The 26,720-nt window shown below is 42.3% G+C and overlaps 1 protein-coding gene across 4 annotated transcripts in view; it reads left to right on the plus strand.

Moving 5' to 3' along the window:
- The first annotated feature begins 5,505 nt into the window (after positions 1–5,505).
- Positions 5,506–26,720, plus strand: part of SLC35F4 (solute carrier family 35 member F4) — a 156,644-nt gene continuing 135,429 nt past the window's right edge. For 3 of the 4 annotated variants that reach the window (XR_005553955.1, XR_005553954.1, XM_039321489.1), the window contains exon 1: positions 5,506–6,671. Coding sequence is in view for 2 of the 4 variants with exons in the window: in XM_039321489.1 (XP_039177423.1) it covers positions 6,569–6,671 (103 nt within the window). In the remaining 2 variants the exon portion in view is untranslated. The remainder of the gene's footprint in view (positions 6,672–26,720) is intronic. The other variant, XM_039321471.1, reaches the window with a different exon arrangement.

Here is a 26,720-nt window from a genome sequence, read left to right on the forward strand (position 1 = left end):
ACTGGCATCACAGGTTGGCTGACTTTCTCCTTTCTTATCGCACCACACCGTCCACTTCTACAGGGAGAAGTCCAGCTGAACTTCGTTGGGGGCGCCAACTTACTACTAGACTTGACCGGTTGCATCCGGACAGACTGCCTTCATCTACCTCACATCCTAGGGCACCTAGACAACTACTTGTGGGTGCCCCGGTTTGGGCTCGCAATTACGGGCCTGGTCATACATGGGTCCCCGCTTCTGTTTCCAGGGTCACAGGTCCTCTCTCCTACGAGGTAGCCCTGGACAACGGTCGTGTCCTGCGTCGGCACATCGACCAACTCCGCTCTAGGCGGGACTTTTCTGATGAGACTCCTGGGTCTTTTCCAGGGGGGGAGGGGGACCCTTTGGAGCAAAGGGAAGGGCAAGAGCTACTGCCCATCTCCACTGAGGGAGCCACAAACGGCCCATCCCAAGATTCCGCAATTGCTCCGAAAAGGAAGTCATGGAGCTTACCCACACAACAGGCACTCACGCCTACTCCAGCCAGGGAGTCACCCCGGGGGCATACTCACTTTCCACACACATCACACAGCACTCCAGTAACGGAGGATACCCGGGGGCATCCCAACAAATCATTCCCCGCAAGAGAGCTGGCACAAAATTCCCAAGGTTGGCCTGACCTTACCCCAAATCTTACAAGGGGTCAAACATACACAGAGTTAGTCGAGGAGCCAAGTCCCGACTACAACACCCCTAGCACAAATCAGGGAACACCTGAGTTTTGGGAAAGTACAGAAACCCACACGAGCCCGAGCACAGAATGGGGTTCAGGGAATGGACAGCCTCCTGACAGGTCTTGGACTGACCTAGGAGGTTCTACAGAGACGCCCAGCAGTGGCTATCACTTCAAGGGGCCTGAGGGTCTACAGCTAGGTAGGACAACCAGGTCACAAAGCAACAGAAGCCCTGGCCTGACGAGCCCGGTGGGCAAGCAAGCAGGCCAGGCATCGGGGCACAGTCCTTGGAAGACACCAGGGCACAATAGAGAGAACAGGCTCACGCCTCCCTCCAGTCAGGGGACTTATGCCAGTAACCCAGAGCTAAGAAGGTCACAGAGAGCAAAGAAATCTCCTAAGTACCTAGAAGATTACATAACATTGCTGGCAAGGCAAAAGCCAGTAAACAGTGGGAGCACTGGGGAGCAAATTGTCGTATAAAATAAATGTTGTATGTTGGTAGTAGTTTTAGCCCGGGGGAAAGGGGTGTTATGTCCCGAGCCTTGCAAACGGCTCGGGCGTTTGCAGGCAGTCCCGGGCAGGTGCAAAGCTGCCCGGGACCAGACAGGCTGTCGCCAGCGCCGTGCGCATGCGCGGGTGCTGGCGCGGGAAAAGTAACCCATTTACCCGGGAGTTGCCTATATAAGAGGCTGCGAGGCGTTTGGGCGAGGCTGAAGCCATCTTCCTGTAAGCTGAACACTGAATAAAAGAAACTGAGAACTCCAGCTGCTTCTCGTGTCTGTGTCCCGCCACGGACTCAACAATCCCCATTCAGTTTTTCAGCCTATCGGTTACTGTTTAGGTTTAGGGGACATAAAGGATCTAATTATTTATATTTGAGGAAGTTAAATCCCCACAGCTCTTTCTTTTTGTCAACCCTAATGATTAGTCAACAAAGCACATTTTAAGTGCTATTAAAGGTTCAGCCAATAAAAGAGTGGAGGCTTGAGGTGTCTTTTGTCCTGTTGGCAGATAAACATGAGAACAGTCCTACTGGAGCTGCCCAAGACCCATCTTAGTCCAGTTATTCTCTTTCCCACACTGGCCAACCAAATGCTTCTGGCAAACTCACAAGGAAGATATGAAGGCATATCTTTCTGTTACTATTGTTCCTGTGACTGGCATCTGAAGGCATGCTCTCTTGAACTCTAAGTACTTCAATATGGATTCCTTCCTCATCCAATAACCTTTGGACAAGGTGTCCTTCCTAAGGGTCTCCAAATCTTTTTTAAAGAATCAAATAAGTGGTCATCATCACATCATGTGGCAATGAATTCCATAGGTTAATTATGCACTGTGTGAAGAAGCATTTTCTTGTTTTTTAAACATGTCTTTCCAAACACCTTCGCTGGATGACCTTTGAACTTTGCGATTTTAATAGAGGAACCTCAATTTCCTATTTTATGAAGGGCAGTTTTAATTAATATTAAGAACAAAAAAGACATGCAGCCAAGATCAAAAGACTTCTTGAAACCCTGAGTATTATCATTTAGTTCCAACTTATTTTTGGATACTTAAAACCCCAAAGAGAATCAAAGGCTTGTAGAAATATTCAGTAATCTTTTTTAGCGAGATCTTTGAACAAAGCTGTCTATAGCTTGGAGATTATAGAAGAGATAGGAAAGATTTTATATAGCACCTTTCACTGATGTTACATTAATTACAACATTAACACATTTTCATTTCATATTCATGTCTTACACACTAAACACTACTAACATAGCCTTGAGTAAGGTTTCAGGAGCTGAAGCAAGGTATAAGACTTTATTTATTAAAGCACATTAAAGCAAATAAAGAGATTGTCCTGAAATCTAAAGAAAGAAGTAAAACTACCTAGAAAAAAAATGATTCACACCCAGGTGCTCTGACAAAAAGGACCCTTTCTATGGTTGAAGTTCAGACTCCAACAGACTTGAGTGTTTTGCTGGTCTCTCTACTGTGTGGCCAAGAGTTCACTTACTGTACTACATTTAGTATCATTAAACTGAACAGACTGCATCATGGAAAAAAGCAACCTGATTGCCATTAAAATAAGCCAAGATTGATTTGTGTTTATATTTTTGCTTCCTTCCTGATCTTTCTTTTGCTTTTATACTTTGACTTTTAGATTGTAAGAATGTATATTTCAAATTGATTATTGATTCAAACTACTCTGAAGGCTTTTTTTTTTGGTTGAAGAATGGAATGAAAATGTTAATATTTATCTATGAATTACATTAAGTATTTTTGTGTATCTATGAATTTGGAAATAATTATGATTGCTAATACAAAAGCACTATATACTGTATCATTCTAATGGGAAATAAGGTGACCCATAGACATGTTCTGCTTCTTTTCCAGGTTCTGCTTCTTATTGAAGGACACGTTTTGAAACATCTTTTTTCTCCCTTCTGATGGTTCTTAACTTGAACCAGATGTGGAGCTTACACCTTTCCAAAAGAAGTCATGGATTGTTTTGAATAGTTAATAACCTACTAGAGACAGTTGTATTTTGGAAGACAGTTAAATGCTTTTATTGGGTATATGAGATAGGAAAGGACAGTTGGAGAGGAAAGATTACAGCAGTTGTCTCTTCCTACAAGTGTGTGAAGCAGTTGATGTGATAAAGGGTACCATTGTCTGAAAGAAAAACAATAGGTATAAAAGGAAACTAAGGATATATTTTATTTCCTTTCAGACTAGTCTGCATGATATTTCTGAACAAGAATAAGAACAAAACTACAGTGAGAACAAATGTTTGAAAAAAACATTTTTTGACCAAATGATGTTTCACAGGCATTAGAAAGGACAAATGAAGTTACCCTCTTCTGTTGCTATTTTTGCTAATTCCTCATCTGCCCACCTGCATGTACCACGTTTGCTGTTCTGTCTACAAACACTACTCCTGATTGGCTGATTGTAACATGAAATATATAACCACGTAGTCTTTTTTTTTTTAAAAAAAAATCAAATCTGTTTTGCAGGAAATGGTGGTTTACTCATGCTCATGTGTCACATAAGTGCATGTTAAAATCAAGATACCTGGGCATATATATGTGAACACCTACTATTTACTAAATCTCTGTTTGACCTTATTTTCTTCAAAGATATTCATTCCAGCTTATAGTTTTGTAAATATGTATTTATTAAACAAAACCAGTCACACAGCTTAAAGTTGTCAAGGTTACCAAACACTGTTTTAAAGGACTGGAGAATTAATAATTTAAGAACCTAAGAAAAGGGTGCTACTTCAGACTCAAATGCATCCAGTCAGGCAGACAGATTTCAGTAGTGATCAATTAGATAGTTCTGGGAAATCTCCAAAGAGGGAGCAAAAGTAACAAGCTTCTACTGCTTGCTCCTTTCACCTATATTTGTTTGTTCAATCAATCAATCAATTAAATTTATACAGCTGCCCATCTCACACAAAGCAACTCTGGGTGGCCTATAATTGCATTATTCAAAAGTTCAAAGATACTTTTTCTTGAATGACAACTAACGGTCACCTATGAATCGATGCCCCATCTTCTGGCAGGGAGCATCATAATTACAGATTTTTATAAAGGAGAAACTTCATTTTCTGAATAGAAGTTCCCTCCTATCAATTTCACTGGATGATCCATTCTTTATTCCCAATGCAGTTTAAGAAAAGCAGATGTGGTGCCATAATGGTTGCATTAGACCACATGACTGACTGGTCAAATATTTTTTCAGGCAATTGACTAATTCCTGAACATTTTGGAGGACGCAATTTGTTCTATGGCCTAAAAGGTTAAGTAGTATTAGGTTAGAAATCAGGAGACTCTGAGTTCTAGTCCTGCCGCCTTAGACATGAAAATTGATTGGGTGACTTTGGGCCAGTCACTCTCTCTCTCAATGCACCTCACCTCACAGGGTTGTTGTTGTGAGGAAAACAGGAAGAGGAAAGAATATTATGTCTGCTGCCTTGACATTTATGAAGTAAGTAAGTAAGTAAGTAAACAAATAAATACTCTCCTTCCCTACATGATGCTGAATTACATATAGGCAGAGCAGGTTATTTGATAACCCTGGAAGGAAAGGAGTGGGAAATAAAAACCAGGCTGCAAAGTGTAAAGGAAAATAATATCCGGGTAAAATAAAGAAAGCTGTTTATCTTAGAAAATGCTAGTATCAATAGAAAGGGAGGGCTTGGCGGTAGAGGTGTCCAGTTCAGGCTAAGTAAGATCACCCCATGTTATTATCTGGTCCTTCATTCCTGCAATAAAATTTATAGTATAATTTGCACTGCTCTTTAAAATCCCACGTATCATTTCCAGAGAGTAGAATACACCGTGACCTTGTGGGTCTGGGCACAGACAATACACACAGGTGCAGATGTTAGTCAGAAAGGGACCACTTTTGGAACCTTTCAGCCTTTTACAAAGGAGGCAGTTACGGTACTTCCTTTGTCCTTTTCCTCCAGAGGAAAGAGAATCCATGGCAAAATTGTGTTTAATGAAGAGAAGGAGGAGGGGGGACATGATAGCAGGGTTCCAATATCTAAGGGGCTGCCACAAAGAAGAGGGGGTCAAGCTATTCTCCAAAGTACCTGAAGGCAGGACAGGAAGCAATGGATGGAAACTAATCAACCAAGCTAGAACTAAGGAGAAATTTTCTTACAGTTAGAACAATTAATCAGTGGAATGACTTGCCTCCAGAAGTTGTGAATGCTCCAACACTGGAGGTTTTTAAGATGAGATTGGACAACCATTCCTCTGGAATGGTATAGGGTTTCCTGCCTGAGCAGAGGGGTTGGACTAGAAGACCTCCAAGCTCCCTTCCAACTCTGTTATTCTGTTATTCTCTGTGTGTCAGCAGCCTTTATCTTCTGTCCCTCCTGGTGTGGCTGCAGCAACTTTCACTTGCATAGAGTGTCACAAGGAATACCATGGCTCAGATTGTTCATAAATATTTCACTTTCTCAATATTTCACACATTTTTACCCCTTTCCCCACTTCTCTTCCTTTCTTTCATTAGATTTTGATACAACTAGCTCCAGAGAGACTCTTTAACACTTGTCCCTTCCTGGCACTTCCCAAATGCGCTGGACTGAAACTCCCATCAAGTATTACTGTATTATTAGCCATGTTGGCTGAGCATGAGAGCTGTGATCCAATATATCTGAGTGAGGAGAAAGGAGGAATGTGCTTGTCTGAAAATGGTACAGGCTCTCCTGCTTGAGCAGAGGGCTGGACTAGAAGACCTCCAAGGTCCCTTTCAGCTTTCCTCTGACTGAATCTTGGTGTTGAAAAGGCCCTGAAATCCCAATGCATTTGTTAGGGAACAGAAAGATCCCCATCACCCTTACCCGGTCGGGAGTGGTGGGGATTGTATTCCGAAGTCTCCGGTGGGCTCCCCGTCGGATCCAACTCTTCTTTCGACGAGACGGAGGGTGAGTCCTGCTCGCGCCCCTTCCTCGATTTCGTCCGCTCCCAGCCGACTTAAGTTTGGCCGCTCGTGGCGTGGAACTGGACGGGAAAGAGCCGCACGAAAACTTCGCGGAGGCGGGAGGGGGCGGAGGAGGAGGAGGCTGGCTCTGGGGAAGCCACACGGGGGGCGGCGGCGGCGGCCTCGGCGATCATGCAGAGGAGCCGCTCTGTGCACCAAGCTGTGGAGAAGGTGCGCCGAGGAGCCGCCGTGCAACGGCCGCCAAGAAACACAGCAGACTGGCCCACGCTGCAACCGCTGCAGGAGATCCAGCCGAGTCCAGCTTTTGCCCAACGCTCCGCGGCCGACTCCACTTCCTCCTCCTCCGTTGCCTCCTCGGCCGCTACCCCCTGACGAGCCCGGACGGGCGGTCCGAGCCCCTCTGCATGGATGTCAAGGCGGCGCCCAACGGGGTAGCCACCATCGAGGATCGAATCCTTCGGATCACCGGCTACTATGGCTACTACCCCGGGTACTCCAGCCAGAAAAGTAAGGAGAAAGCTGCGCGGCCGCGGACTGCGCCGCTGGGCAATTCGCGCGTGGCTGTTGCGCTGCGCTGGGTTGCGGGGTGGCTCGCTGGCTGAGGTAGCACCCCTCCCCCTCCCGCCCGCCCGCCAGCCTCCTCGAGCGGGAGGGTACAGTTTCATCAAGGGGTCTTGCAGGAAACCTGCGCAGAACTGAGCCGCTGGTTTTGGGAGCAGGGAAACGTCCTCGCTTCCTTTTTAACCCCCTCGTTCCCTGCGCGACTTTGCTGTCGCTCCTCCCGAGATGGTTTTTTTTTGTTTTTTAAAAAAACCAGGCAGCGAGCAGGGCAGGGTGGGGGTGGGGATGCCGGAGAAGGTGCGCTGGATTCTAGGGGGTCGAAGGGAGCGGACGACGGAGAGAGGAAGAGGTGCTGCGCCCCCTTTCCACGCTCTGCATCTGGGCTGGGAATGTCCACTTGCAACAAGCTGTTTCCTGATTTGCCGCGGAGGGCGGTCGCTTCTCCTCCCACCTCGTGCGAAAATGGTGGGCTCTGGCGGGAAGAGGGTGGGGGGAAGTCTTCGTGCTTGCTTGCGTAGGGGCGCGCGCGTTTGAAGGAGCAAACGGGGCGCCCCGCGAAAGGAGCCGCGCTGTTTGCGCATCTGTACCGCGAAAGTGCGGGTTGCAGCTGCACGTGCGAGCGAGCGAGCGAGCCGGGATCGCGCGCACGCTGGAGGATTACTGCATCGATGCTTGGCATGCCTGTGAAAGGGATGGGTGAGATCGCCAGCGGCGTAAAGAGGCAGTAATAAATGTCCTGCGGTGTTCGTTGCATGTGGGAATCAGGGTACGGTTCGTTGCGGTTCAAAGACGACCAAGCAGAAAAGGTGTCACAAGAGAGATTTAAAACTGTGAGGCATGGAGGGCATGACTAGAGGGAGATTTTTCATATGATTAAAACTTGTTTAAAAGGGATTGTAGAGAGATGCCAAGTAATGGTTGCAGGAAGGAGAGCGGTGTGGCTAGAGGAAATGCATTCCTTGTTGGATAACCGGTGTCTCGTTTTAAGTTTCTGAAATAAACTTAATAGTATGTTTCCCATGTTCAGGTGAAGTGATTCATAAAAGGAGAAAGGAGGGGGACAAGGTCCATTGGCCCCCTTGTTTGGAAAAGCTTCTGGAGTTTCAAATAGAAAATGAAGTTGTCCCCACAAAGTATGCAAGCATGAGCACATGGAGTGATGGCCACTCTGTTTTATGACTTGAAGGAAGACTGATTCACAGATGCTGAGAGCAGTTTATTTCTGACCATTTGCTGTGGCTGCTAAATGGAACAAATCATGTGCAGAGGCAACAGAGCCTTGGTCCTCCTTTCCCACTACCAGTGCCAAGCCTTTCCTTGGATAGTGGCCAAAGTATTCCTCTTATATGGCTCCTTAAGTTTGCGGCAATGCAGCCTTCCTATGCATATTTCACATATTTCCAGGTGGCCTATTTGATTTAAGCATTTATATTACCCTTTTTAGAAAGGTTAGAGCAGAGAACAATCACCTGTCAAGTGTAAGAAGAATGTTACTTCATGGTGACAAGTACACATCAAAAGTTACTACATTGGCTTCCACAGCTGTGCTTCCTTCAGAGAAGCCCTGGTCATCGTGACTGGGGATTTGCACACCTGAAATAAAGTAGGCTTGGAAGGCATTGAATTGGTATCATATTTATACATATATTTTTAAAAGTATAGCAGCAACTTGGTCTAGGAATATGGAGAATTGGTTTCTTCAATCATGATTCTTTCATGGTCATATTCTTTAAGTCCTTGACAGTTTTTCACCCCACCACATGTATATTCTCCAGACAGATGCTGGAGAACATCTGGCTGTGATAAAGATAACTTCTTCCACACTTTATAGGGGGCACTGAGAATGAACTGATCCAGCTTCTAGGTCAACAAAGTCATGGGTGGTTCAGGAGCCCTTTTGACATTTTAGAAACTTCCTTTGAATTGGGATCCATAAGGGGCAAGGTAGTGCTCCCCCCACAATTCTGGGATATTTGGGACATTCCTACTTAGTGAGACCCCATGCATTCCCAATGGGCAACTTCTCTATTATGTATTTTCATATGTTCTTTTCATAATGAATCCTCTTATTTGGAAGATACAGAGCGTTTACTTCTGTAGCCCAGAGCCAGTTCTGTGGACTCAATGCCTTCATATCTTTCCTATAACAGATCAGTTTTCCTGAAAGTGGCTGGATTGAGCTGAACATCTTCTGCCTGCAGAGCATGTACTCTGCCATTGAGTGATGATCCCTTCCCACTAGGGCAGTGGTAGAGGGGCGTCTATTGCATTGCCTGACTTCATACTCACAACATCATCTCTTCTGGCTCTGCAAAATGAAGACATGAAGCAAGAGAGAAAATCCTCTAAGATTTGCAGGGGTGTCTTGAGGATAGATTTTGACGCAAAAGCCCAAACTCTGGTATAATAGAAAACATTTTGAAGGAAGTGAATACATATTACTAACTAAAAGTCTGCATTCTGTGTGATATACAGAATTTAAATAGCTTAGCAGTAGTATTGGGGTCTTTGTTTTGTGGCAGGCTATGGTTTTCTTATTGCATTGACCAAGATGAATTACATACCATTCAGGATTCAGGCTCAGGTTCAAGTTCAAGTTCAGGCATGAGCATCTTGGAGGTAAAAGGAAGTGATCAGAGTACTGGGAAGAGGAGTTTGGAAAATCAGGGCAGTCATTGCAAAATAAGAGTAGATAATCTGATGCTCTTGGTAGTTGCCGGGTTCCTGTTCCCCCAGACCTCATTATTATTGTTGTTATTATTTAGAGCAGTGGTTCTCAACCTTTTTAATGCTGCGACCCCCAACTGGTCGTAAGTTGAGGACTACTCAATCGGTCGTAAGTCGGGGACTACTCAACTGGTGCAGCACCGTTTGCAGAATGGGACTTTTGGCGGGCTCAGCAGGGCAGAGAGAGCCTGGACAATTCCTATTGGCTTTTGAAAGCCAATAGAATTAGACTCTATTCAAGAGAGTCTATTCTATTGTCTTTCAAAAGCCAATAGAATAAAAGGGAGTAGCACAGCTAAGGAAAAGGGGGGAAAAATGGCGGACTGCGTTGTTTGGCGACCCCCGTGAAATGGTCATTCGACCCCACATGGGGTCCCGACCCACAGGTTGAGAACCACTGATTTATATTGTTTTGAATTTGTCATCTTGCAAAGCAAAGTGTCAGATTTTAGCATCACCTTTATTCTTAAGAATGCCTCTGGACTTCATCTTAAGGCATCTATTAAAAAGAAGGTAGGGAACTGCAATCTGTTAATTAATACTAGTAGCTATCCAGGGGGAAAACTCCTCCAAAATTATTCTGGAATGGTAGCAATAGCACTTAGACTTATAAACCACCTCACAGTGTTTTACAGCCCTCTCTAAGCAATTTACAGCATATTGCCCCCAACAATCTGGGTCCTCATTTTACCGACCTCGGAAGGATGGAAGGCTGAGTCAAGCTTGAGCTGGTAAGACTCGAACTGGCAAACTGCTGGCAGCTGGCAGAGAGCATCACAGTGGTAGATTCAAGGACTTGTGAGGCAGAATATTACTTCTTTGCTTTCTGAGTGATGGATTCTTTCTAATTTAGTTATGCACAATAGAGCAACCTTTTAGTGAACAGATAACTCTATTGTGGTAGTCATAGGGATGCCTGCCCCACAGCACCTCTTATGTGTGGTACCTCATAGTTCTACTCTTTCTCACGCCTTACCTAGAAATCTGTATTACTCTACAGATATTTATTTATTTATTTATTCATACATACATACATACATACATACATATCCAACACACTTTCCTCCTCCTATTTTCCCCACAACAACACTGGGAGGTAGGTTGGAGCTAAGAGAGAGCGACTGCCCTGAGGTCAACTAAGGCAGGACTTGAACTCGCAATCTCCCGGTTCCTAGCCTAGTGCCTTAACCACTAGATCAGAGGTGTCAAACTCGCAACGTCACGTGATGTGTCACGACGTATCTTGACTTTTTTTGCCATTGCTGGCAATGGGGTAGGCGTGGTTTCGCTATCATGCATCCGGCTCGCGGGCCGGCAGTTTGACACCCCTGCATAGACCAAGCTGACTCTCAGTTGGGATGAGATTATTTGATGGTATGAAGTGAAGTATTGTAGGGAATAAGGAAGATGACTTTGATGGAAATAATGCAAAACCCACTAGGGCCTAGGCCAGTGGTGGCGAACCTATGGCACAAGTGCCAGAGGTGGCACTCGGAGCCCTCTCTGTGGGCACGTGTGCCGTTGCCCCAGCCCCACCTCCCCCTGTGGCCCCCTCCTCACCAGCAGCCTCCCTGGAGGAGAATCGCCCCCGGATGCGGCCCACATGGAGCAACACAGCCAAGGACATAGCCGGGCAGCAGGAACACGACTCCACCCTCGCACCCCATAGCGTGCAGATGATGCTGTGGGGTGTGGTGCTGCAGGGCTGCCTGGGTGATCTGCGGGCCATGAAGGCAGTGCATGTCCCTGCAGGTGGGCGGGGCAGGGGGTGGGTGGGGGCGGAGCAGGCAGGGTGGGAGACGGATTGGGGGCATGGGGACGGGTTTTGGGCACTCGGACTCTAAAAGGTTTGCCATCACTGGCCTAAGCAAAAAAGGCTGGACATCTTGGGTATCTTCTTGAGTGATGTCTGCATTTTGAAGAATAGGTGGTAGCCATAACTTGCTTTTGGATAACTGCATGTTGTGTACCAGTTGTGTTCCTTCCTGGATCAGGAGGCATGTGCACGGTTTATTCATACTTCGGTCACCTTCTGAGTAGATTATTTCAATGTGCTCTACATAGGGCTGTCCTCGAAGAATATCTACAACTTTCAATTGCTCCAGAATGCTATGGTAGAGGCAATTATGGATGTGTCTCACTATGCCTGCATTACACCTTTGCGAACTCCATTTGCTCGCTGATGGCAGAAAACAGTTATTAAAGGAAATGAAGATTTAATTTAGACAAGCCATGTCTGTAAGTTTTCTGCTAAATATAGGCAAGGAGTGCAGTTAAGCTATCCCGTGTTGGATCTCTGATATATTGCCTGGTCTCCACTGGGAAGCCTGAAACAAGTAGCTGTCTTTATGATGGTAAATGCCAGGGATAAAAATGTTGACCTTGCAGCTCAGCACTCCTCGGGTAGATGGCTTGACAGCCCCCTGCAGCCTACGCAGGGCTCTTTCAGGTCACAAAAGGCCTTCATTTTTGAAGCGGCTTCAGAGAAGGGTCTTTTGAAGCCTCTGAAGAGAACATCTAATTCCCGCATGGCCTCTGCAGCCTCTGAAAATGATGTGAGATGTGCTTTTGAGAATAGTTGTTGTCAGGTGCTCTACATAGGGCATGTTGTGGCATGTCACTTTTGACAGATGGGTTGTAGGTTTGCCATGTAGGCAATACCGAACTAAACAGTCCAGATAAAATATCTATTCTGCATAGAACGTTTAGCCTAAGGCCTATAGCAGGGGTCTCCAACCTTGGCAACTTTAAGACTTGTGGACTTCAACTCCCAGAGTTCCTCAGCCAGCTTTGCAAAGGAATTCTGGGAGTTGAAGTCCACAAGTCTTAAAGTTGCCAAGGTTGGAGACCTCTGGCCTATAGGGTTCAGTTTTCTATCCTGGGTTTAGATTAGTGTTAGACCATTCATTAGCAACTGAATGACTGGGGCTTTTGTATAGTGTCTCTCTGTGTGTGTGTGTGTGCACGCGCCTTCTAAAGAACTATGAGCCAGAAGGCAAGCAAATGGTTTTGTTGAAATAGAATATTTCTGCATTGGAAACTTTCAATTAAGACTGGCGCCCAGTGGCAATTGGAGCAGGCTGGTCTATTGAGGGCAGCAGCACTTTATCTGACTGGGGAACATCAGATGACCTGCTGGTTGCTTTTTTTGCATGTATTTTTAAAGACAGAAACAGCATGTGTCTAATGAAAAGCGATTCCTTTTTATATGTGGTTGGGAAATGACCCAATACAGTTTTGATTGTTTCAGCATGATTTTCTATTTGGTGCAGACTGTGATAGCCATGGACATTAACCTTAAACAGATGCTGATTTAAGTCACTTCCAGGGCAAAAAGGAGAACTTAATTTGATCAGATGGGGGGGAGGGAGATAAAGAGGGGAAAATTGTAAAAGATTGGGCCTCTTCCCCCCCCCCAACATGTATTTAAACTCTAGAAAGAAAAGAAAGGAAATAATTCTCTATCATGATTTTAGCCATTGTCTATTCCAGGGCTTTTCAACCTTTTCACCCATTGTACCACTTTTAGGATATGGCAATATCCGAGTACCACCAGTCGCCTAGCAAGGTGTCAAAAACTTGATGACCAAAAAAAAAAAAAAGGAAAAAAGTGATAAAGTACAGGTAGTCCTCGACTTAAAACAGTTTGCTTAGTGACTGTTCAAAGTTACAATGGCACTGCAAAAAGTGCCCCTCAAGCCACAGCCGAGCAAGACACCTGCCTGCCCGCCCAGCTGCGCTTTTTCTCCTGTCTGAGGTTTTCATTGTTGTGAGCATTTCTGTTGAGGATTGGCAGCGGGGGTGGGGTGGGGTGGGGGTGTTTGGTTTTTATTCCCCCTGTCTGCTGGGTAGTTGCAGCAGGGTTTGGTCACTTCACATGACCCTGGGACACTGACCGTCATAAATATGAATCAGTTGCCAAGCATCTGAATGTAAATCACAGGACTCTGGAGATGCTGCAACATTCCAGCTGATCAGCACTTCTTCTGGGCTCAGCAGAAGCACCAGGATCAGTGCTGCTTTCCAGCTGATTGGTGCTTCTTCAGGACTCAGCAGAAGCACCAGGATCAGTGCCGAGCTCCAGCTGGAGCCTGGCACTGATCCTGGCACTTCCACTGAGATGTCACAGCCCTGAAGAAGCGCCGATCAGCTGATCCTGGCGCTTCTGCTGATTCCTGACAGCCCTAAAGCTCCAGGCGTCTCTCGCTCAGGCTTTTGCGGTGCTGCGCTGGTTCAGCTCATTCCCCTCCCCCGCTACCACTTTTCTAGGATGGTTGCGTACCACCTGCAGGGGGCCAATGTACCACTGGTTGAAAAGCCCTGGTCTATCCACTGCAGAATGAAGGCCTCTTCTACATGTTTCCAATGTATACGGTCCTGAGCTAGCAAGGATGATAAACATAGTGCGGAAAGGAGATCAAACCCTCTCTGCCATTTAAATCTTCCTTTTGTTCCCTGTCATTCAATCTTGCAGCCATTTCCAAAGCAAAAAGTTAGAAATTACATTTGTAGCAAAAGGTAACAGACTTGACACGAAGGTTAAAGTTGATAACAGGCACCAGCCTATGCAGGTAATCATTCCATTCAGAATGCCATTAATAAATAGCAGATCCTTTCCTCCACTAGACTGCTACCTTCATCTGTAATGCTAATTAAGTGGGAGGCTGCCGCTCAGTGGGATGCCTACTACAGCATTCCCTTTAGGAGAACCGGTCAATTACACTTTCTAAGGATTCTTAGAAGGCAGGTTCTTTCTGCTTGCTTTCAAAGAACAAAGGCAAGACTTTTTCTCTAAAAGAAACTACCCAGAGAAACTTAACTCCTGGCCACCCCGAACAGCTGATCTGATTCTTTGTGTGTACTGTGCTTTCTGAAATAAAATTCTCCGCTTCAAGCAAGCAATTGTCCTGCATTTTTCAAACCTGGCTCCGAACAGACCTAATTTTAATTCCAACAGTAGTGAAACTTATATGTCTTTTTCGGATGGTGAAGCTGGCATCCAAGACTGGACTGTTGTTGCGGCGAACAGTCAAAAATCTACAGGAAACAATGATCTAAGGCAGTGTTTCTCAACCTTGACAATTTTAAGGCATGTGGACTTCAACTCCCAGAATTCCACAGCCAGCATTGCTGGCTGTGGAATTCTGGGAGTTGAAGTCCACATGCCTTAAAATTGTCAAGGTTGAGAAACACTGATCTAAGGCAATTTGAAAACCTTCCATTTTTTTTTCTCCTTCTAGCTATGGGCCCTTGAAGCGGATTCCTGAAGCGCAAGAGGATGTAACTTCTAAAAAAAAAAAAAAAAAAAGTCTGCAGGAAAGGACACAAATGTAGTAGTCATTTCCCCTCAACCACTTTCCCCCCAACCATCTTTTAGATGTTCCACCTGAACAGAGACTTATCACCACCTCATCCCGAACTCTAGCCAAATTTGAGAAGGAATGGGGCCTTGAATTTTCCAATGTGTAATTCATGAAAAAGCTGTCCAAGCTTTATGCTTTTAGTTGCTGGGAGGATTGTCAACATTTCTCCTTTGCTTCTGCTAGAAGTTAGGATGGCAGCTTGGTAATAGCCCATCAATTTCAGGCAGAAAGTTTAATATTCCATCTTGGCAGTCTCTGAGCCGAATGGCTCTCAGTAGGGATGTGCATAAAATAGACAGTAGGTATTGTTTGAAGCCTAGAATAAACCATCGTGCCCTGAGAGTTTTGTTGCACCATCTGTTTGGCCCCAGTGGAGCAGAACAAAACCAGGAGCATTTTAGTTGTCTTCAGTTTTGAAGGGGGAAAAAAATCCAGAGGATTTTGAGCCGGAGGGGTTGCTAGCACTGATAATGTTACCTAATTTGGGTAATGAAACGTCTGCAAGAAAACAAGCAAGCTCAGAGAGCGCCAAGGACCCCTCATTTCAACCCTGAGCTACAAATAGTCTCCTTTATTGATCTTAGAGTATTTTTTTAGTTCTTCAGTGGGTTCCCTTCCCCTTTGTTCTCCCCTATTCCTCTCAACACTTCCCTGTGTGGAGTATCCCTCTGTCCTCATCTTCTCTGGGTCTTCCTTTCCTTCCCTTTCCTCTCTTCATCCACCAATGTGGTTGACTTTTTCTTTCCTGGAGAACTTGAAGATGGGTGGACTTCAGCTCCAAGAATTCCCCCACCAGTTTGCAATTCATGGCAAAATACTGTATCTGAAGCTCTCGTATTTTGGTTCGGGTATGAATCATCTGAAGGCAGCTGTTGCACACTCAGACTGCAATTGTAACTGACCAATAAAGGAGAGTATTTGTAGCCCAGAGTTGAAATGAGGGGTCTTTGGTGCTCTCGGAGCTTGGTTGTTTTCTTGCAGATGTTTCATTACCCAAACTAGGTAACGTGATCAGTGCTAGACAATTGTGACTGAAATCCCTAAGAGTGTCTCTTTCCTTAATCTGGGTCAAGTTCTGCTGGGGATATTGTTCTTTATATTCTATTAGTAAGAGAAACTTTTTTCTTCATCTGGAGAGGAAAGGGCTTTTTTTGTGGTGGCACTCCCACCACTGGATATCTATTTATTTTTTAACACATTTCCCTGTTATAAAATAATAATAGATAATATATAATATCTACATTGCCATAGATATTTTAATATTTTATTGAAAGAGCTTTCAAGGTTCTTGGCTTAAATAGATTGATACTTTTAAATATTTTTTTGATTGTTAAATGTATCACCTTGAATTCCTATTTGGAATAATTATATGCCGTTAAAGCAGGTAAATAACTCAGCTGGTGGACCAGGAACTCACCAGTTTTTCCACTTCACAGGTCATCTGTTTTTCTCATTCTTCCTAATTTACTGCCAGTTTGTACTCTAATACTGTGTCTATGTAGTTAGATTGTTTTGGATTTGAATTTTTTTTTGTTTCAGCGTGTCCTACTTCTATATTTATACAGAATCTCATTTATCAGTTTGTCTCCTTTTTTCATATTTTAGATCAGTGGTTCTCAACCTTTTTAATGCCGCGACCCCCAACCGGTCGTAAGTTGAGGACTACTCAACCGGTCATAGGTCGAGGACTACTCAACTGGTGCAGCACTGTTTGCAGAATGGGACTTTTGGCGGGCTCAGCAGGGCAGAGACAGCCTGGACAATTCCTATTGGCTTTTGAAAGCCAATAGAATTAGACTCTATTCAAGAGAGTCTATTTTATTGGCTTTCAAAAGCCAATAGAAGAAAAGGGAGTAGCACAGCTAAGGAAAAGGGGGAAAAAATTGCGGACTGCATTGTTTGGCGACCCCCGTGAAATGGTCGTTTGACCCCAAATGGGGTCCCGACCCACAGGTTGAGAACCACTGTTTTAGATGAACTTGTTTGTCAACGTGGCCTGCTTGGTTCTCATTATCTTGTTTGATACCATCTTGGGTAGCCTAAGTGTACCTACCTGATTTCAGATTTTTTTTTTTTTTGGTAAAAAAATTTTTATTTTCAATTTTACATTACATTCATAAAAAATACTTCAGATAAAGAGTAAAATAAATTTATACACACAACTTTCGGTATTGCTCACCCATTTCCCCCAAACCGCATCCACCCTCTAACCTCTCACTTCCCTCTTTCCCTCTTCTTCCTCACTTTCCCCCTCTCCTCCTCCTCCTCAACCTTCCTATTTACTTCTCCCCTTCCTCCTATCTTCTCACTCCAGATGCAGTCCAGGGGAAATACCCGAGCAATTCCTCTCTCGAAATTAAAACATCAATATATATACAATAAAACTATTTCTACTTATCTTAGCTATTTAACCTCCAACCCATCCTCCCCCCTCCCCCCGCCCCCCCACTTCCCAGAGCCAAGTACAGGGTTATACAAACATATTAAACATAATCTATTTAAGTTTACTAATTATACAATAACCAAAATCAACTCTCTTCAAACTTTAACATCATAATTTTATAAACAAATCCATTACTCATAAAATAAATGAAACTTTGTAGTTCCATATTTCTTCTGAACATATTCTATCCATCTTCTCCATACAATAACGTATCTCTCTTGTGAATGGTCCTTTAAATAAGCAGAAATTTTAGCCATTTTTGCTAAATTAGAAATCTTAAATACCTATTCTTCTAAAGAAGGCTGAGAGTCTTTCTTCCAATATTGATCCACCAATAATTTTGCTGCTGTTATTAAATTCAACATTAAAATACTGATTTCAGATTGTTGATAAATAATTAAAGTATCGATACAGGGAAAACCACTTACTCTTCCAACTGCTGATTGTAATGTTCTGCTACTCCTGTTTGAACTAGTTATGGATCAGTTTCCTTAGGAACTTTGCAAAGAAGTACAAATTCTATTGTGATATGCAGAGTGAGGGCAATTGTAATGGAGCCAAAGTCCCAAAAGTGCTTTTTCCAAAAGGAAAGTGGACTTTCTTGGGTTTTCCCTTGAAAACATTTCACTTCTCATCCAAGAAAACTGAAGAAGCTTCTTGGATGAGAAGTGTAACGTTTTCAAGGAAAAAGTCAAGAAAGTCCACTTGCCTTTTGGAAAACCACCTTTGGGACAACTATGACCTGGGTGATTGAGAATCTCTATAGATAAAAGTGGCCGAAGATTTTTTCAAGGGGGACTTTTATACACCTAAAAAGCAGCAACTATGTTGATGGCATAAGAATCAATCCACAAACATTATAATGTGTGCATTAAAATGTTATCTATTTATTTACTTTGTGGACTGCCAAATGCTGCTATAATTTAATAGAGAAAGTAAAAATGGCAAAGAAAAGGTAGCAGAGATACTCGAACTATTGGATAATTTTACTCTGGGAAGAAAGATGCTCAGATGGGATTAACCTGAGCAGGAATATAGGTGTTTTTGTCTTCTCATATCTTCTGTGGCCATCAAAACAGAGTCCTCCAGGTGACATTTTCCTAGCAGACTATGGAATATGGGGTTGTTTGGAGGGATGTAACCTACTGTACTTCCAGTAACAAATCTAACTATGGACAGCATCACAAGATTCTCAGAGCACCATAAAAAAGTCTTGTCTTCTACGCATTTTTTTTCAAAGAAGCACCAGGTGATTATTTTCTAAATTATACCATCATGAGCGGACTTGGAAATATGGGTTTTCAGTCTCAAGGGATGAATAATTATGGAGCAAAAAGCAAGGCATAATCATAAATCAGCATTGCCCAATGTGGTACACCTGATTGGATTGAACTAAAGTTAACCATGGACCATGTGAACCAGAAATGATAGGGTTTGTAATCCCAAATATCTGGAGGATACCAGGCTGGGGAAGCAACTTTCTATTTTAATTGGGGGTAGGTGATTGTCCTGCATGCTATTTTGAGAGTCCATGAGTGAGATTCAAATTTTCACATTGAAATTCCAGAAGGCAGTCACCAGAAACAACAAGTCTCAGAGAAAAAAAGAATGCACACAAGGAAGCACTTTTCTTATTTCATTCAAAAGATTGATATCTAGATTCCTGTACAGCCTTTAAATAATGTCAATATAAACCTTTCTGTGACATGTAGCTTTTCTCCTAATCTTTTATTCCAGGCATAAAATCTTTATTTCCCAGCAGTTTCGTAAGAAGAGTTTCATTGTTTTGACAGATTTGTAACAAAGTATTTCCTCTTCTCCTGCCTCACACTATATTTTCAAAATCTAATAAATTCATTTGGTCAGTTCATTAATCAGTTGAATCATTTTTAATTCACTGGAAAGTTCCATTGATCATATCTTTAAAACATGATGTTTTAAAGACGCCAGTGCTGTGTTAAAAAATGAGGATGGTAGCTATTCTTTGTGTAAAACATGGTCACGCACCATTGAAAAAAATATGATTAGTTCCCTCGATTTGTGGTGACTTGATTGAATTAAATTAGCTTATACTGTACACTGGATAACGTTTCAGTGATTGGTTGGAATTTTGATAGACTTCAGCTAGTCACTAGGATTTTGTCTTTTCTGTGTCCCACCATCTTGCATGGCTTCTCTGATCTTATGAAGCTGCTGAATTATTCAGTTCAGTGATGATTCTGCCTTGGATGCTTTGACTTTCTGAGGGAGGTGAGATTAACTGGGGACATGACCACTTTAGGGGAGAGATCCAGGCAACAGAGTACTCCTTGCCATAGACATTTGTTGGACAAGAATGACCTGGTTGTCTTTTAGATCGTGGCTTAAAGAACCATGCAGGGTTCTTCAGGGTTTGGATGAAATTGTCATTCAGTACTTTGTTGCTGTTTTTGTCTTCTTATCTCCTGGGTTTATATTGTTTTATGATGTTATGTTCCAATCTCTTTTCTGTTGAGTCCACATTCATTATAGCCTTAATTTATTCTTTTTGTTTTTCTCTATTTTTCTTGTTTTATCATACATATTTCTTAAATACTTGATCCCCATTGCATTCAGCTTGCTTTTATGTTTCTCTGAATTCTCATTTCCACATAAGAAACAATGGCTGGAAACTGACCAAAGAGAGAAGCAACCTGGATTTAAGGAGAAACTTCCTAACAGTGAGGACAATTAACCAGTGGAACAGTTTGCCTTCAGAAATTGTGGGTGTTCCATTACTGGAGGTTTTTAAGAAGAGACTGGACACTCACTTGTCTGAAATGGTATAGGTTCTCCTGCTTGAGCAGGGGGCTGGACTAGAAGACCTCCAAGGTCCCTTCCAGATTCTATCCTATCCTATCCTATCCTATCCTATCCTATCCTATCCTATCCTATCCTATCCTATCCTCTGGGAAGAAGAAGAAATAGGAGACAGAAGTGAATTCCACAACAGTATCATAGGGAACTCAGCAGCATCTCAATAAAAAAGTTTTATAAGTTCTTTTCGGAAGTTCTTCTTCGAAAGAGGAATTTCTTCCACATAGGCAACTGCATGTTTATCCTGGTTCCCAGATATTCCATGCATTGGCTGAAATAAACTGGGATTTACAAAAGCTTACATGATAATAAATTTGCTAGTCTCTGATATGTGGTAGTGCAGTCTGATCTCCAAGAGGCTAAGCAGCATGGACCTGATTAATATTTCAGTGAGAAACCCCTTGGAAATTGTAGCTTAGGCTGAGAAATAAAAAAAATATTCTTGAGGGCCAATAATTTGATATTGCTGCCAAAAACCCGATATGGAGATATCCCTGAAAACACCAACAATTCTTTACTTTTTCGAACAATACTTAGCGTTTCTTGATTTGCTGGCGTATACATCTAATACTTCTAAATAAATAAAGAATGCCACAATACTCTATTATCCTTTGATTTATCTAGGATAGTAAGATGCCTTCAAGTGTCATGTTTGTTTGTCAAAGGCACTTATTGTCTAATTGAGCAACAAGTATTAAGATTCCAGACTAGTGTTATTGGCTCCTCTCCCTGCCTCCCTCCCTCTTTCTCACACACACACACACACATACACACACACACACACACACACGCGCGCGCGCGCACACACACACTCTAATTAAACTATGTTTTTTTTTCTGGATCTGGAGCATTTAGGTTTGAGGTAAGCCATAACAAGGCTTTTGTTTTCTATTATTTACGTTGCCACTTGCAGCTGAAACTTTTTGTGCTGATTTAGCAAATTGCTTGTGATAATGACCCAAATGCATTACCTTTTTTGAAAAATATACAAAGTTAGCAGACGAAGGCTTTTGTGACACAAATCTCTCATATGCCAACCAGTGAACTCCAATGCAGAAAAGAGGTATACATCCCAAATAAAGGGTGAATTTAAATCCGGAAGAATACAGTGGCCGTTGCCAAGCACTTACATTTTGGTGTGACTGTGTGAGATAGTTGTACGTCTGAGGACTGGTTGTAAGTCACTTTTTCAGCACCCTTGTAACTTCAAATGGTTGTTAAAGGAAAAATGGCAAATCAAGGATTATCTGTAATTGTATAAGGCTCCTGCTAAGTCAGACCAAAGGTCTACCACCTGGCTTCTATTTACACAGTTGACAGCAGGACAATTCCAGTAAACCACAATGAAGTGTGATTGGTGGCACCTGATGGTAGGATTTGGGAGCAGATATCCAGGATACCTTTCTACAGAATAAATAGGAAGCTCCTCAAATGCAGCAGAGTTGGTCTATTATTTTTTAAAGTAAGCAAAGAAGTCTGTGTTGCCATTTTACCAATCCACTCAGTGAAGCCTAAGTTTAAAATTAAAATTAGACTCTTAAATCTATTCTAAAATGACCGTCCAAAAGGCGCTTTTTCAAGAGACAACTGGACTTGCTTTGTTTTTCTTTGAAGACGTTTCTCATCCAAGAAGCTTCTTCAGTTCTTGGATGAGAATTGGAGAACTGAAGAAGCTTCTCTGGATGAGAAGCAAAACATCTTCAAGTAAAAACAAAGGAAGTCCAATTGCCTCTTGAAAAAGCACCTTTGGGACAACCATGACCAAGATCACTGGGAATCCCCATGGACACACTAAAACGACCTGTCACTGACCTGAAAATAAAGGGTCTACAGCGGGGGTCTTCAAACATGGCCCTTTTATGGCTTATGGACTTCAACTCCCAGAATTCCTCACCAGGCACGCTGGCTGAGGAATTCTGGAAGTTGAAGTCCACAAGTCATAAAAGGGCCAAGTTTGAAGACCGCTGGTCTACAGTATTAACCCTTGAAGTCAGATGTTCTGTTTTAGCTGATCCCCATTGATTGGCAGAGTGATCTAGCAAATAGAATTAGACTTGGATCTAGAACAGGGGTGTCAAATTCGCAACATCATGTGATATGTCATGATGTATCGCAACTTTTTTTCCATTGCCGCCAATAGGGTGGGTGCGGTTTCGGCATGATGTATCTGGCCCGCGGGCTGGCAGTTTGACACCCTTGATCCAAAATTCATACCCTTCACATAAGCACTGGCTTTGCCCTTCATGTGCTATTCAGCACTACTTGTATGCCCTCAAGGAACTTCTGTTTGAATACCTCCCTTTGAACCATGCATTAGATCTTCTGTGTGATTTAATAGAGGAACATGAAATGTGGTAGTGAACCTGTGACCACTCTCACTTTTGTTTCACTATTCTTCTGAGCAACAGAAAGGCATGGGAAAGGGCTTCAGAAGATGGTGAGAATACCAAGGACCATACCAAGACCTCTACAAGTTTTATGGTGTTGTTGAACTCAGGAACCTGGTGCTAATCTCAGATCTGGAGAGCCTTGGTATATGGAAAGGGGCCTCAGCGCAAATCCCCAGCTACTAATGCCTATTTGTGATCTGCTGAATAAAAAAGGACCCTTGGCCTGATCCAGTGTTTCTCCTCTTCTTGTTTTGCTATAAATTTCTTCATTTTTCACAGAAAATGACAGTGAATTCAACCACATCTGCAGATACGTTTATTTAGTCCTTCCGCTTGTAGCACCTGCATTTCTATTTTATTGTCTCTTCTTACATTTTCACTGTTTGGACTCCACAGGAAGCCCATCTTTTGTCTTCTCAGATTTATTTATTTTCATTAAGTTCTGTAGGCTGTTTTTCGGTTGCACTTCTGATCCTTCAAAGGTCAGCTAAAAGCAAATTAAAGGAATCTTTAAAAAAGGAAAAATTGACAAAGAAAGGAAGAAATTCTTGTATTTGTTTGAAACTGTTCTATTGTAAAAATGATTATATATATAAAATAATAAAGTTGGAAGGGACTTTGGAGGTCATCTAGTCCAACCCCCTGCTCGGGCAGGAAACCCTATACCATTTCAGACAAATGGCTGTCCAGTCTCTTAAAAAACTTCCAATGTTGGAGCATTCACAATCTCTGGAGCAATATCCTTCTGTGTCATATATATAGATATATGTGTGTGTGTGTGTATGTGTGTGTGTGATATATATATATATATATATGTATCATATATATATATATAGTGTGTGTGTGTGTGTGTGATTTTTATTACTGCATTTTGATAACTATGTATATAATAATAATAATAAAATAAAATATAATAATAATAATAATGTTGAAAGGGACCTTGGAGGTCATCGAGTCCAACCCCCTGCTCAGGTAGGAACCCTACACCATTTCGGACAAATGGCTGTCCAGTCTCTTCTTAAAAACTTCCAGTGTTGAAGCATTCACCAGTTCTGGAGGCAGGTTGTTCTACTGGTTAATTGTTTTAACTGTCAGGAAGTTTCTCCTTAGTTCTAAGTTGCTTCTCTCCTTGGTCAGTTTCCATCCGTTGCTTCTCGTCCTGCCTTCAGGCACCTTGGAGAATAGCTTGACTCCCTCTTCTTTGTGTCAGCCCCTGAGATATTGGAACACTGCTATCGTGTCCCCCCTCGTCCTTCTCTTCGTTAAAGTAGACATACCCAATTCCAGCAACTGTTCCTTATCTTTACATGAAATGATGGGAGGGCTGTCTTGTTGCTCTTTGAAGAGATGGGATATAAATAAATAAATTTGATGTTGTGTTTTGTTGTGAAAGGAGCTTTGCTGGACTCAGTCCCTCTTTGTTAAAAGCAGTACACAGAACACCGTCCTGAGCTGACAGATTTATGATTATATGGATATAGATGGTAACTTGGGGACTAAGACCACAGGACATGCAAGAAATAATTTATATTCTTTTTATGCACAAAGAAAATCATGCACAACAAGCAGAATTTCCATTTGCTATTCCAGTAATTAAAAGTTAATTTAATTGTCTAGCTGGCAGGGCAGAACTGAAGAAAATTGAGGCAAGAGGACTGTCTGAGCTCAGCATCATTGTTACGACAGGATAATGTTTGTTGAAGAAAATTCTCTGTTCCAATAAGAACACTTCAATAGCTCTTCTTGGCTGGCTGGCCTGGATGCTGGTTGAGTAAGAAAATATTTTGAGGTTAAAAATGCTGTACAAAATCCCACAATAATCACGTAGAGAACTAGAGGTTATTTGTTCTAGAGGTTCTTAATTCTGACTGTGCTCAATTAATCTGTAGTGGACTAGACCAGCTTGTTTCTTTGAGGGTCTTCAGAAAAGGTTCCCATTGAAAGAATTTAAGGTCGGTTGGCTTCTGATGAAAAACATATCCGATCTAGACTGCTGTACCTACAGTAGCCCCTAAGTTGCATTTAAGGAACATCTCAATGGCCCATCACCTTCTCATCTCCCAGCTCCACTGAGGAGGATAAAGCCTCCAACCCTGGGAATGCTGCACTTTAAATGATGAGATACTGCTTTTGTTAGCTTTTGCTTCCATATTACTTTTTAACATCAAGGTGGATGATTTTGGGTTCTTGAGCCTCCTTCCAGTGCTTCTCTCCATGAACCTCCTGACTCTGATGGCTGGAAACAAAAGGAATTTTTTCCAGCATTACTAAGTTAAAAATATATATGAAAAAATAAGTGCTAATACGGGTACCGGACAATTAAAAAATAACAAGGATCTCCCCAAACCTAGTCCCAGTCTAATATGTGATACATGTTGCCTGTTTTTAGATCCTCCCCTTCCTCATGTTTCAAAATGTTGGCCTCTCTTGTTTAATATCATTTTAAAATCATCCAAGTTGGATGTCTTGCGTTAATTAAACTCCATGGATTAATGATGCACTATATAAATAGCACATTTTCCCACCTCTTAACTTCATCAGTTGACTTTGAAGAGATGCAAGAAAACTTTACTGTGTACAATTTCTCAAGAACATATATAATTTTATAGGCCCTTAATCATGCCTCCTTTAAGCTGAAGGCATCTAAATATCTGAAGCTTTATTGGGATTTTCCATCCCTTTCATTTTCTTTTGTTATCCATTAAAGCATCTTTTCTGGCTATACAACATGACCTGTGCAACTACCCAGTTATATACTTTCCCAGTGAGGTTGTATTATTGAGCTGACCAATGCTTTATTTTTAATTCCTTTCCTAATGATTGCCAATATAGAATCTATCCTTTTGCACAATCTGATGGATGATCTTGAAATATTATTAAATAGTACACTGTTTAGATGTTTCATTTTTATTTGAATGTAGAGAAAAATTTTAAAAAGCGATAATTGCCCAATGTTTGTGGGAAATGTTTGTGTTTGTATACCATCTTCGTAGAATTCATGGAACTCCTATTGGTAACTTATGGCTGTCACTTCATTGGTTGTATCTTATGATTTATGATTGTATGTTATGAGTTATGATTTATCACTTTCTTGCTTCTATGTACAGTGAAGCTTGTGTGTCCAATCATACTTGGCCAATAAAGAATATTCTATCCTATCCTATCCTATCCTATCCTATCCTATCCTATCCTATCCTATCCTATCCTATCCTATCCTCCCCCTTATGTTTGAGGAAATCATTTTGGATTTCTTCACTTGATGTTATTGTCATTGTTAGCATCAGTGCCTTTTTTATCTCATTGTGCAGATCATTTGAGAACAGACTAAAAAGCAATGGTCCAAATACACATTATTGAGCCATCTCACTGGGAGAGACATATCAATTTATATTTATTGTTTGGTTCCTGCTTTTTAACCACTTACCCATTCAATTACTGATTTTCTAACAAAAATATCTAGTACTATTTAGAAAATGAGCCTGTTTCATCAGGTGACAGAAAAATAACCAATAGGGATATGTAAAATATTCGGTTCCATGGGAGATATAAAATATTCTATCTTTCTTCCAACTTAAGGGTTGTCTGGCAGTTTTCCAGAAATGGTTTGTGGTGACCTAGACATAATCTAAAACTGAAATGGACCCATTCCATCAGTTTTATAAAGGGATCCAGGATGTTCCATGAAATTGTAGGACAGTTAACATCCAAATTTGTGGAAAGCACGTACAATTATTAAATAGAAGGAGGATAGTGAGGAAGAGTCAACTAGGCTTTTCAGGTAAAAAATCTTGTCCCAATAAACAAAAGCATAAAGCTGGGAGGGACTTTGGAGGTTTTCTAGTCCAACCTACTGTACTGCCCAAGGCAGAAGTCCTTATATCATCCAGGACAAATGGTTGTCCAGTTTTGTTTTTTGAAAGCATCCAGTGGTGGACCCACAACTAGGAGGCCAACTGTTCCATTGATTAATTGTTCTCATTGTCAGGAAATTCCTCCTTATTTTCAGGTTGGATCTCCCTCTGATGAGTTTCCACCCATTGCTTCTTGTCCTGGCCTCGGCTGCCTATAGAGAGTAAATCGGCACCCTTTTCCCAGTGACAGCCTTTCAAGTGTTGGAAGACTACAGCCATGTTTTCCCTAAGCCTTCTCTTCATTAGGCTAAACATACCAGACCTCTTACCATCTTTGTTGCTCTTCTCTGCCTTCTTTCTAGGGTCTCGGCATCTTTTTTGTATCG

Source organism: Crotalus tigris, unplaced genomic scaffold, assembly GCF_016545835.1.
Source record: "Crotalus tigris isolate CLP2741 ecotype Arizona unplaced genomic scaffold, ASM1654583v1 scf7180000017605.3043972, whole genome shotgun sequence".
Lineage (NCBI taxonomy): Eukaryota > Metazoa > Chordata > Lepidosauria > Squamata > Viperidae > Crotalus > Crotalus tigris.